The 12,368-nt window shown below is 40.5% G+C and overlaps 1 protein-coding gene across 3 annotated transcripts in view; it reads right to left on the bottom strand.

Moving 5' to 3' along the window:
• The window catches only part of GOLGA5 (golgin A5), a 33,273-nt gene that overhangs the window by 14,401 nt on the left and 6,504 nt on the right, over positions 1–12,368 (bottom strand). For 2 of the 3 annotated variants that reach the window (XM_004376680.2, XM_023731751.1), the window contains exons 2-7: positions 10,960–11,187; positions 9,384–9,603; positions 8,181–8,304; positions 6,136–6,339; positions 1,116–1,286; positions 115–243 (exon numbers count right to left, since the gene is read on the bottom strand). In XM_004376680.2, coding sequence (XP_004376737.1) covers positions 115–243; positions 1,116–1,286; positions 6,136–6,339; positions 8,181–8,304; positions 9,384–9,603; positions 10,960–11,187 — 1,076 coding nt within the window. The remainder of the gene's footprint in view (positions 1–114; positions 244–1,115; positions 1,287–6,135; positions 6,340–8,180; positions 8,305–9,383; positions 9,604–10,959; positions 11,188–12,368) is intronic. The other variant, XM_023731750.1, reaches the window with a different exon arrangement.

The raw sequence follows: 12,368 nt of genomic DNA, 5'->3' as shown, positions 1-12,368 counted from the left end.
TGTCCTATAGGGCCGCTATGAGTTGGAATCAACTTGAAGGCAACAGGTTTTGCTTTCCTCATATGACCACTAGATGGCAGTCTTCCTTGTTGATGATCGACATAAAATCCTTACCTGCTTCTGTCGGTCCAGTTCTGCTTCTAGTTCTTGTTTAGATGCTTTTTGCTGAGCTATTTGGTCTTGTAGGTCTTGTAACTGCTCCCTTGCTGATTCTGCTTCATTAACCTGTTGAGCCTCCATATCCTAAAAAGATGAACCTGACATGTGAAAGTAGTTAACTTTGGTACCTCTTTGGTTCAACATTTACCGAGCAACCCAGATGTGCCATAAACTGGGCTCAGTGGGAACTGAAGGATAAAGACAAGTGAGGCACAGTCTCAGTCTATGAGGAGCATATAAACTGACACCTTCACTATACAACTGCGCGAGCCTGTCATCCCTTTGGTTTAATGATGAGTAGGTTTATGTCTATTCAAAAGCTAATGATTTCTAAGAGAGCAGGAAAAAAACAAAAACCTAATGATGACAGTCACTGAATTAGCCCCTGAAACTGCAGGTTATAATTAGTGTTTCTGTTTGCCTCAGTAATCAGTATGAACTTCTCTCTCACATTGTCTCAGGTTAGCATATGGTTATCATCCCCTAAGCTTTTTCACTATGCTCTGTTTTTACATCTTCCCATAGTTCTTATTCCTTCACTTTGGTGTCACTACTCTCACTTCTTCAAACTCAAAAAACATTTTCGGGATTTCCTGCAAAATCTTAACTCAGTGGCAAAGAACTTGGCTCAAGGTTTCTATGTTTTCCCCATTTGTTTTAAGCATGTTATATCTGCGGGCCTGAAAGATGTCAGGCACATGGCAGGCACTCTGTAATATCTGGGGAATGAATGAATCTGGTTACCCATGTTTCTTATTCCCGTAACTTTACAATCAATGGATAAGAACTCTACTGCTCTGGATTCACTTCTCTACGGTGACTAATATTCCACCAGAAGCTTCACACAGGCTATTTCACTAAAGCCCTTTCCCCAAGCACAGAACCCATCACCTCGCAAACTCTTATTAGCTGGGGGTGAAGGGCTGTCTGTGAAGCTGAACTGCAAGGAATCGTACCTGTAGTTCAGATCTCAGCTGGTGTATCTGGCCCATCAGCTTCTGTATCTCCTCCCTCTGCATCTCCTTCTCGTGCCGAAGCTCCTCCAGCTCCATGCTGCTGGCAGTACTGCTATCTAGGCCTTCAAAACCAGATCCTTCCTTTAAGCTGTTAATTAGTTTTTCTTTAGACTATCATAAAAAAAGAGAAGTGTGTTTAAGGAAAGCAGAGATCAGCTTGCATACTAAATAACATCTGTTTATACAGAAACTAAACTACTATGGAAATTATATCCAATAATACCCTTAATCAAAGGAAGTTCATAGATTGGTAAATGCATAGGGATAAAAACACATCAGGGTCTTGCTGTACATTGTCCTTGGAAGTTAGGTCCCAGGATCATGTTATAGTTGAAAACTTGTCATAGATAAGACTGTTCTCATGCTTTCTTAAAAAAACCTTTTTTTTAAATCACATTCCACTCAACAAATATTTATGGAGCACCTACAATGGATTTGGCACTGTGCTACATGTTGTGTGGAATAAAGATTATGTCTCTGCCCTCCGACTAGCACGCGCTGCCTTGTAAACTGAGAGGGAGTTACAGCTCAGTAGGAAGGCAATAAGCACAAGTTGAAGGAAGGACCTGGTCAGATTATTTGCACAGTTCTGAGGAGGAGACACCGTTTCTGGGGAAGAGACCGCTTCACTTGAGAGGCAGCAACATGCTGACCTTGAAAAATAGCCAGGATTTTAAGGTGTAGGGAAAGCAAAGGGCAAAGCACAAAGGCGCAAAAGCACAGAGGGCCTATAAGAAAGAACTGGGAGACGTGGCTCAGACCATATGTCAGGACCAATTTGTGGAGCTTCGGATGCGAGGCTAAAATGTCTTCATTTTATTTGGCAGACTAAAGCAAATCACCAAAAAGTGGACAGGGGAGTGATGTGAGCAGAGATGCACTTTAGGAAGGTCAATCTGTGTGGTGTAGAGCAGAGTTGCCAAACCGTGGAACACAGACTAAATCTGGCTTGTATGGCCTGCCAGCTGAGAGTGGCTTTCATGTTTTAGAAAGGGCTGTAAAAAACAAAGAAGAGTATGTGACAAGACCGTATGTGGCCCATAAAACCTAAAATATTTACTACGTGGTCCTTTACAGAAAAAGTTTGCCAATGCCTGGTGTAAAGGGTGAGTTGGGGGAAGTGGTTTGATGTGGGAAGAGCAGTTTACAAATTGCTGTAATTCTAGACCAGGAATAATAAGGACCATCAGCTTCCACCTTAGAATATAAATATTTTAAAATTACACTCCTCCTTTAAAAATAATCTTTCATTTTCCACGAGGTAGTATTAAGAGTGATTCCTACTTTCTTCTTTAAACTTTTCTGTATTTTTCAAATTTTCCACAATAAACATCATTTATACAATTTTATGTTATTTAAGGAGCCCTGGTGATGCAACAGTTAAGTGCTCGGCTGCTAACCAAAAGGTCGGCAGTTCAAACCAACCAGCTGCTCCACGAGAGAAAAGATGTGGCAGTCTGCTTCTGTAAACACTTACAGTTTTAGAAACCCTATGGGGCACTTCTACTCGGTCCTGTAGATGAGTCGCAACTGATTCAACGGCAGTGAGTTTGGTTTGGTTTAAGGGGCCCTGGTGACACAATGGTTAAGCACTCGGCTACTAACTAAAAGGTCAGCAGTTCAAACCCACCAGCAGCTCTGTTGGGGAAAAGACCTGGCAATCTGCTCCCATAAGGATTACAGCCTATGAAACTCTATGGGACAGTTCTATTCTGTCCTGTAGGGTTGCTATGAGTCAAAATTTATATGACAGCACGCAATAACGACAAGTTATTTTTAAAAGTCAAAAAATAAACCCTCCCAGTGCTACATCCTTACCTAGCTATTGTCCCTTCCTCATGTCCACAGCCAAGCTGTCACGGTTTTCATAGCTTCACCTCCCAATTCACACTGGAACTGCCCTTTGTGAGGTCCCCAGGGACCTTGTAGTTGCCAAGCCCTAGACCCCTGTTCAGTCCTGATCACATTCAAGCTCTCAGTCGTATCTGACAATCATTCCCCCTTGTAACTCTCCCCTTGCCTGGCTTCCCTGGATGGTGCCAGTCTCTCCTAGTTCTCCTCCAGCCTCTGACCACCTCCCTTCTCACTTTCTTTCTTTTGCAGGCTCTTTTCCTTTGCCCAAGTTGCCCAAACGTTGATGTTTAAGACTGTTCTTAGACCTCAGGCTGGTACGATTCTTGGGCAATCTTATCTGCACTCCCATTGACATGGCCACCTCCACATGGCCAATGCCCAGACTGCTCTGCTGAGCGTCAGGTCCATATTTCTGGTTTGCCTGCCTCTTTCACCTCAATGTCACACCAACTTTGCAAACTTCCTATAATGTTTCATCATCTCCCTCAACCCTAATCTGTTTTCCCTCTTATAGTACAGGGGAACATTATTCAGACAGTCCTTCCAACCAAAAATGGGGAAATCATCCTAGATTCCACTGGCCTTTTTTCCCTCCCTCCAATTAAATCCCCCGGTCACATACGTTCTACCTTCTACATATCTGTCCTGTGTTTGTCATCCTCTCTGCCACAACCTTAGATTACACTCTCATTATTTCTTACCATAACTTCTGACAATTACCTCTTCACCATCTACATGCCTCTGATCTTACCATTCCACTCCTCACTCTTGTTCAATTCACTCAGCAACAGTTTACTGAGTACCTACTGTGGGCCAGGAACTGTACCGGGGATACAGTGACACACATGATAGAGGCCCAGCTCTCCTCTAAGCACCTCACTGCTGCCACAGTTCTTACACTCCAATCTGATCATGTCACTCAAATTCTTTATCTCTAACCCGCATCACCTATGGGATCAAATCAAAACTCCTTTACGTGGTATACAAGGCCCTTCATGATCTGGCTTCTGCCTGCCATTGAGTTTTATCACCCATTAACCGCTAACAGTTCATGATCCAGCAATATGGAACTAGCTGCGGCCCTCCACACAGGCCATGTTCTCTCCAGCCTCCTAATCTGGGACAGACTTTTCTATCAGGCTGTTTCATCTGCAATCTCTTCCCTACTCATCTTTCAAGTTTCTTTTTATACAGTATCCCCTCAAAGCAGTGATCCCTGACATCCCCAGGCAGATTTTAAAAGCTTCTTCCCTCAGGCTCCCACTGTACTGTACCCACCAATAATTTCATTAAATTAATTACTTCAATGTTTTTCCACTAAGCTGAATGCCCTTTTAGGAAAGGGGACATGGCTTTGAGCTTTGTAGCCTCAGTACCTATCATAAATTAAAAAACACACAAAAAACCCAAATCGACTGCCATCGAGTCAATTCTGACTCATAGTGACCCTACAGGACAAAGGAGAACTTCCCCATAGGGTTTCCAAGGCTGTAATCTTTACGGAAGCAGACTGCCACGTCTTTCTCCCACAGAGCAGCTAGTGGGTTTGAACCGCCAACCTTTCAGTTAGCAGTCAAATGCTTAACGCCTGTGACACCAGGGCTCCAAGCACCTATCATAGTGCCTAGTAAATAGTTAGGTGCTCAATAAATGTCTTGTTAAGTGAATTAAATTCTAGTGACATAAAAGAAAAAAAAAAAAGGAAGGTTTGGAGGAAATGGATATGATACTTCATGGCAGCGGAATGAAAAGGTGTTCATAAACGAGAGGAAATAGGGGTAAGGGAAAAGTGAAGTTGAGAATGACACCAAAGTTTCCAGCTCTACTGCTTGGGAAGATGGCAACAAAATTTACTGAAACAGAAGAATGAAGGAGAGGCTGGTAGGGACTGGGACATTCCATGCAAAAAGGCAGAGCAGCCAGTTAGAAACTGGGGTCAGGACGTCCGGGCTGTAGACATGCTTGAAGTTATTCACATGGAGGTGACAGACAGGGGCAGAGTGAATATATGAGAATGCAACGGAAGACAGAATAGCAAAGAGGGCTAAGACAGCACTTGAGAACACTCACTCTTTGGAGACTGGGAAGAGGGCCCAGCAGAGACGGACAAGGCAGGAAGAGAGGTACAAAGAGAGCCATGGCCATGCAAGTAAAATAACAGAAATAATAGAAGGGAGGAAAGGGTGTCAAGGAGGCAGGAGGGTGAACGGTGTCGAACGTTCTACCCAAATCAAGGAAGACAGGAACTAAGGAAAGGACAAGAACAAGTATATATGCCATGAAAGACAAATTCGGAAGTGTTGTGAGGACAGAAATTATACCAAGAAGCTAATAAGTTCTGACAAATCTGACATTGAAAGAAAGGAGGACAAGGCACTGGTTCAAGGTGGTCAAAAATGCCAAATGGGTTGTTTCTTCCTTCGGTAGTAGTTCCAAGATCTAGTTCTTCCCCTAAGTAACCACGCGCTCTTGAGTAAGCTGGGCAAGATGATAGTAGAAGGCGGCAGCAGAGAGGGAAAGATAGGGGATACAGGCAAAGAAAGGGACAGAATTATGGAGAAAGGGCTTAAAGGAAGTGGGAGGAGATGGAATTAACATTCAGGTAGAAAAATTATCCTAGAAAAAAATGAAGGAACATGTTTTCCCTCTGATCAGAGGTGAAGAAAAGGGAAGTTATGACTGTAGTCTTTTTAAGTAAAGCGGGAGGTAGAGTCACCTTAGATCTGACAGAGGGGGAAAAAGCTGGGTGAGGGGTTCTGAGGGATGGATGAGGCCTAGACCAGTTGCTCCAAAAAGTTCAACCAAAGATCAGTAAGGATGAACACAATGATTGCTTGACAGCAAATGTTAATATTCTCACAGTGATTATGGCAACAGATTGAGGGCCTGAACTAGGGAACGGCAGAATAAATTAATAAACAAAAAAGTGGCAGGAAGAAAAGACATTTTATCTTTTTTATGAAGTTTCTAAGTAGAGTAAGGCACCTGAAGCAAGTCAACCCAGCCAAACATGAAGAAATCATTTCATACATCTACACAGAGTCTCAAAGTGTCTCTCAGTTAACTGATACATCTTAACATTCAAAAGCATACATTTCAAGCTTACCTGGAGAATTCTAGTAGCTTTTTGCTTGTAGTCAATTAATTCCTGCTTAGAGGACTCCAAGTTGGACTTATGCATCTTGACTTGCTGCTGCAGCTCATCAACTCTCTTCTTCTCGTCTGAATATTTTCTTTCTGCCAGAGTAACCGCTTCTGCCAAATTCTGACGTTCCACTTCCATTTTATTAAGGCGCGCAGCAAACTCACTCTGAGATAAATTTTATATCATACTTATTATATCATTTTGCTTTGGAATATATTTTACAACCATCCATTCAGATATCCAGTGGGATTTATTAGCTCAGCCCAATAACATAATAGGGGGGAAAAAGCCTTCCTCATTTGTTAGGAACTGAAGAATAGGAAATACAAAGTTGTGGCTCCCACACCTGGCAATGCATCAAAATTAACAAAGGAGTCTGTTAAAACGACAGGCACCCAAGAAAACTGAATCACAATTTCAAAGGCTGGCTTGGGAATCTGTCTTTTTTTAAAAGAAATTTCCCAGGTGATCCTGGTCACTTGAATTCTAGATCTGGTCTGAAAGTAGTAGCTAGTTAATGAATAACAGGTCTATAGAAAACTAGAAGTCTACTAGAAAAAAACTGAAGAATTACATAAACAGATCTTTTCTAATATGATGGCTAATGTTTTCCTCTTATTTCAAGTTATCTAATAAACTAGTTTAATGTACTTTTTTAGCTTAAGAAGCTTTTAAAGCACCCTCTAAAACCACACTGTCTGTCACTTATACCTAGAAGTGAAAATATATGCTCTAGTTCTGAGGATTACTTTTGCCCTTTATTCTTGAAAGCTCTCATCACCAAAAGACTCAGAAGGTGAAGCAGAAGTCAGGAAGTGTACAGTTACATGCCAATAACTAAAGCCCACAAATTTCTGATTATCAACTCATTTTGGAGAAAGGAACAAAAGAATTATCCATACATATGCTGTTGTATTATTTGTTGAGTTGGTTGGCTGGCTATTTTAATGCTAACGATTAGTACTTGTGGCCATGTATGTAGGAGTATCTTCCCCCAGTCTACACTTTTTGAGGAAGTGACTATTACTGGAAAACTTTTAAGACCGGGTAACGTTTCATTCTGTTGTACCTAGGGTTGCTGTAAGTTGGAACTGACCAATGGCACCTAACAACAAAGAACAATATGAGTATATTAAATACAGACCAAGTATTTCCAAAGAAAATCTAGTGACTGGATTTAGATTGCTGTAAGTGTAAAATACATACCACATTTCAAAGGATTAATATACAAAAAAGAATGTAAAATATCTCATTAATAGTTTTTAATATTAACTACATGTTGAAATGCTAGTACTTTGGCTATACTGGGTTAAATAAAATATATTATTAAATTAAAAAAAAAAAATTGCCTGATATTTACCCTTTACGATCGAACTATTTTCACATGTTGAAAGATGGCCCTAGATCAGTGGTTCTCAACCCTGACTGCCCATTAGAATCACCTGTGAATCTTGTAAAACCAAAACAACAAAGTAAAGCGAAATGAAACAAAACAAAGCAAAACACCAATGCCTGGGCCCTAACCCATACCAATGGGATCAGACGCCCTGGGATTGGAGTCTGGGCATCAGAAAGTATGAAAAGCTCCACAGGTGCTTCTAACGTGCAGACAGGGTTGAGAATCACTGAACAAGACGCAAAAACTCAGTCTAAGAGTAGAACTTGAAATAATACTATGTATGACTTTCTCTTGAAATAAGTAAATAAAATTAAACTGGACTCAGAAACAGCTTGAATAAGATACCCCAAATCAGCATTTAATTAGATAAACTGAAAAAATGTTTGTCTCTAATGAATATTAACTATTTTAATTGCATCTCAACACATAAAATAAATAAATTTAGCAAGGACTAAGCTAAAATTTCAAATACCTGGTTTATGTCACAGAAAGAGAATATCCTGAAATGCCTGCATAATTTTATTCAGGAGAAAATGTGTTATGAACCAGCATAAAGTCATTCCTCCTTGTCCAAATGACAAAGACCTGTGCTATCTCCCATTCTCACCTGCATTTGCTTATAGCTCTCCTGCTCTCTCTTCAGCGCGGTGTCCGCTTCGTGCAGTCTCTCCTGAAGAGTTTGCAGAGCTTGATTCTGTAGGCTACTACCTTCAGTGTGATCCTGCATTATTCTGAAAGAAAATACATCTCTTGAAATAACTCATTTCCACAGTATACAGGTACAAGTGATAAAGTGGAATAATTTTTAGAACACTATGTTAGCACAAAAAAGACGGCTTGACTAAAACATTCTTAGAGCAATCTTTTTCCTTTTTAAAGGGATATAATCTATATCTTGGAGCTCTGGTGGCACGGTGGTTAAGAGCTCGGCTGCTAACCAAAACGTCAGCAGTTCAAATCCACCAGTCACTCCTTGGAAACCCTGTGGGGCAGTTTTACTCTGTCCTACAGGGTCGCTATGAGTCAGAATCGACTCGACAGCAACGGTTTGGGTTTTGTTTTTTTTTTTGGAATCTATATTTTAAGGAGCTCTGGCAAAGCAGCGGTTAGCTCTTGGCTGCTAACCAAAAGGTTGGTGGTTCGAACCCACCAGCTGCTCTGTGGGAGAAAGATGTGGCAGTCTGCTTCTGTATAGATTACAGCCTTGGAAATCTTATGGGACAGTTCTGTCCTACAGGGTCGCTATGAGTCGGAATCAACATGACAGCAACAGGTTTTTAATCTGTATTTTTTAAGCATCAAAATATACGCACACACCACATTATATGTTGAAAGATTAATGACACTACGTTATTTTTTAAATTCAGAATTTGCTAACAATGTATCTCAAGGTTCAAACAACGATTTGAATAGTTCTTAACTGCTGAAAATACACACAGCAAAACATACTGTAAAACATTCAATCATTTCTACATGTACAATTCAGTGACACTGATCAAATTCTTCAAGTTGTGCAACCATCCTCACCCTCCTTTTCCAAATTAGTCCTCCCCCATTAACATAAACTCACTGCCCCCCAAACTTCCTACCTACCCTTTTGAGTTGTGTTGTCAATTTGATCCCCTATATGTAGTCATTTGAGCCATCTCTAATTACACAAACTTCAACAGTACCAAAACATAAAACTTCCCTCTTGTAAATTTCCAAAAGCTGAATTTTCATAACGTAGAATATGCTACAATGTTTACCCTTATTTGTGTTGGAAAGAGAAAATCATTCTAGCTCATTCTTTATTAACAGGATTAGCTACCGTGATTTTTCACTCTGTAAGGCTTCTAAGGCTTCCGTGCGGGTATTCAGCAGCTGATCAGCTTCCTGTAATCGCACTTTCAGTACTGCTAGCTGGGAGTCCTTTGCAGCCACCGCTTCCGTCAGATCATCTACTTGGGCTCGAAGTTCTCTAGTTATGCGATCACTTTTTGCATGGTCGATGTTCCACTTTTCAACTCTTGTTCTTGCTTTGTTTAATTCTATAAAAAAATGAAATTTCACTATGCGAGCAAGAAACATATCTTTCTTGGAGCACATACAGATTTTCCTTTGAGTCCCTTTAGTACTTTACTTATTGCCAAAATTAGAGGCTTACAAATATCTTCGAATTTCAAGGCCAATATTCACACCTCCGTTACAGTTAATGTGTTGGAAAGGGGCGTGAAGTTAACTGCTCGTCTACAAATATTGCTTTTTCTACAGATACATCAAAAAGCATTTGGAAGCTCACACCTGTAGACGGCACAGAGCTAACAACAGTAAAATGGTGGATGGGTTTGTACAGCTCTGCCAGCGACAGGGGAAGAACGCAAATTTAAATCAAAGGTAGGTCACGTATACTCCCCACCACCCAAGGAAGATCAAAACAAACAAAAACAAAGCCCAAAGATAAACACAGGAAAGAATCTGTTTCTTCCACTTATGTTGCCAAAAATGTTCCTATATTCACTCAGGCCGCTGGTGCAGAAAGAGCCATGTACCGCGCCACTCAAAACGCACCCGCATCTCCACACCCTCCTGTACCAACTGCAATTGCAGTCTGCCGCCAACTTTTTTCTAAATTTGAAGCACACTTTACAGGGTCTCAGGAAAAGCTCCATTTCCACATCTAAATTAGTCTGGGGAAAGTAAAGTTTTTTCTGCAGTTAAGCCAGTCCTAGCAGTCTTAAAGCTCTTCCTATTCTACCCTCTGGGCCCCCATCCATGCCACAGCAAAATTTTTCCCAATGTTCCCCATTCCTCCTAATCACCCCTAGGAATCCAGGCAGAGATTTCTTCTGCTTTCTCCTCATTCACGCTTACACAGTCAGACATTTTCCCATCAGTACTTTAGTTGTGGGATTATCTGCTTTTTAATTACCCATTTCTGAGGAACCTGGGGGTTCCTTCTACCCCAGGGCCACCTCGCTGCACAATTCCAGAGGGCACTATTCAAACTGTATTCCATGCACTTTCTATGTCCCCTGAGCAGCGTAATACTGGGACCCTGCCTACTAGCGCCCACTACTTTCTGTCTAGTCCTACCTTTGGTTCATTGAACGGTTCTCCTTAAAAGGTCCACAACAAATCAATCAAATGAACCAGGTGATTACTAATGCTCTGTTCATCTCAGATCTTATATTTCGTGGTTCCTAAAGAATGACCAAACGAGCCAATGTTCCATGTTTCAGTTTGGTGGGACGATGAGTCTCATTTCCAGATCTAGGCCCTATATTCCTATGATGCACCATTTTACAAGTCTCATCAAAATACTTCTAATAGTTTGGATGTAAGGTTTTTAGTTTATTTTTGAAATGTTAAATTCTTAATCCTGAACAATTTAATTAAGACTCTACCTTCTTGAGTTTCCTTGGATCTTTGAAGTAAGGAGGCCATTTCTTGATTTAAAGACTGAACTTCATTCCTCAGTAGCTGATTCTCCAGTCGAAGGTTAGACAGCTCATGTGATTTGCCGTCATCATTAGATGTTGGGGTGGGATCAGTGCAAGTAACATTTGATGATGCATTTTCCTTTGAAGAATTTTCTTGGTCTTCAGGGCCAACATCTGAATTATTAGAGGCTTCTGGGAAAAAAGAATACGTTTTCGTTACCCTGGCATGCTCACCACATACGCATTAGTAGCTTACTTTGGTGGAATGTCTTTTGGCTCAAGTTGTCTGCTCTAGCCAAAATACTGTAAAAAGTTCAGTTCTCCATAACTTCCTTCTGATGAAATTTCATTCTCATAAATGGAGCCCATCAACCTCTAAGGATCCTCAAAAGTCAGGAGACACTGAATGAATGGTGATAAAGAACAGATATAAGAATACAGTTCTGGGAAGGAGAAAACCAGAGAAAATTTGAGCAGTTGGGTTCAGGTAAAAAGGACAAGTCTCAACATTGAAAGTATTGGGCTGGCAAAAAAGAATAACTGTGGTTTCAAAGCAAGGAGAGTAATAACAGGTCAGAGCAATCTGTTATATACCAAACTGGAATCTACAATGCTTTAAGCAAAGAAAAAGATTCATTAATTCAGACTCATCGTGTTTTTAATTCGTTACTAAATGTGATACAAGTACAGACTTTTTCTTTTAAAAAATTAAATATCTGCTAACAAATGAACTATTTCTAAATAATGAAACTGACTAAAACAATCACTGCATGGGTAAAAGACAACCGACATCTTTACAAGGGGAGATAAACAAATGGTCAATAAGCACATGAAAAAGTTTTCAACACCTTTACTGATCAAGGAAATGCAAATTAAAACCACAATGAGAACCAATACACACCTGCTAGAATGGCTAAAATTAAAAACACACCACCAAATGTTGGCAAGTACATGGAGCAACTGGAACTCTTATTCACTGTTAGTGGGGCTATAAAATGCTATGAACACTGTGGGACTGTACCATTTTATAGTCCCACCAACTCTCATACACTGTTGGTGGGACTATAAAACGGTATAAACATGGTGGAACAGGCTTCACAATTCCTTATGAAGTTAAACATGCACCTACCCTTTGACCTAGTAATTCTACTCCTAGATATTTAGCCAAGAGAAATAAAAACATCTGTCCACAGAAAGAGTGGTACAAGAATGTTCATAACAGCTTTATTCACAATAGTCCCAAACTGGTACCAACTCAATGTTCATAAAAGAGAAGTGTGGTATATCCATACAATGGAATACCACACAAGAAAAACAGAACTACTGATATACACAATAACGTGTGTGAATCTCACTAGTATTATGCTGAACAA

This window comes from Trichechus manatus, unplaced genomic scaffold (assembly GCF_000243295.1).
Source record: "Trichechus manatus latirostris isolate Lorelei unplaced genomic scaffold, TriManLat1.0 scaffold00045, whole genome shotgun sequence".
NCBI lineage: Eukaryota > Metazoa > Chordata > Mammalia > Sirenia > Trichechidae > Trichechus > Trichechus manatus.
This window is presented reverse-complemented; position numbering and strand designations above follow the sequence as displayed.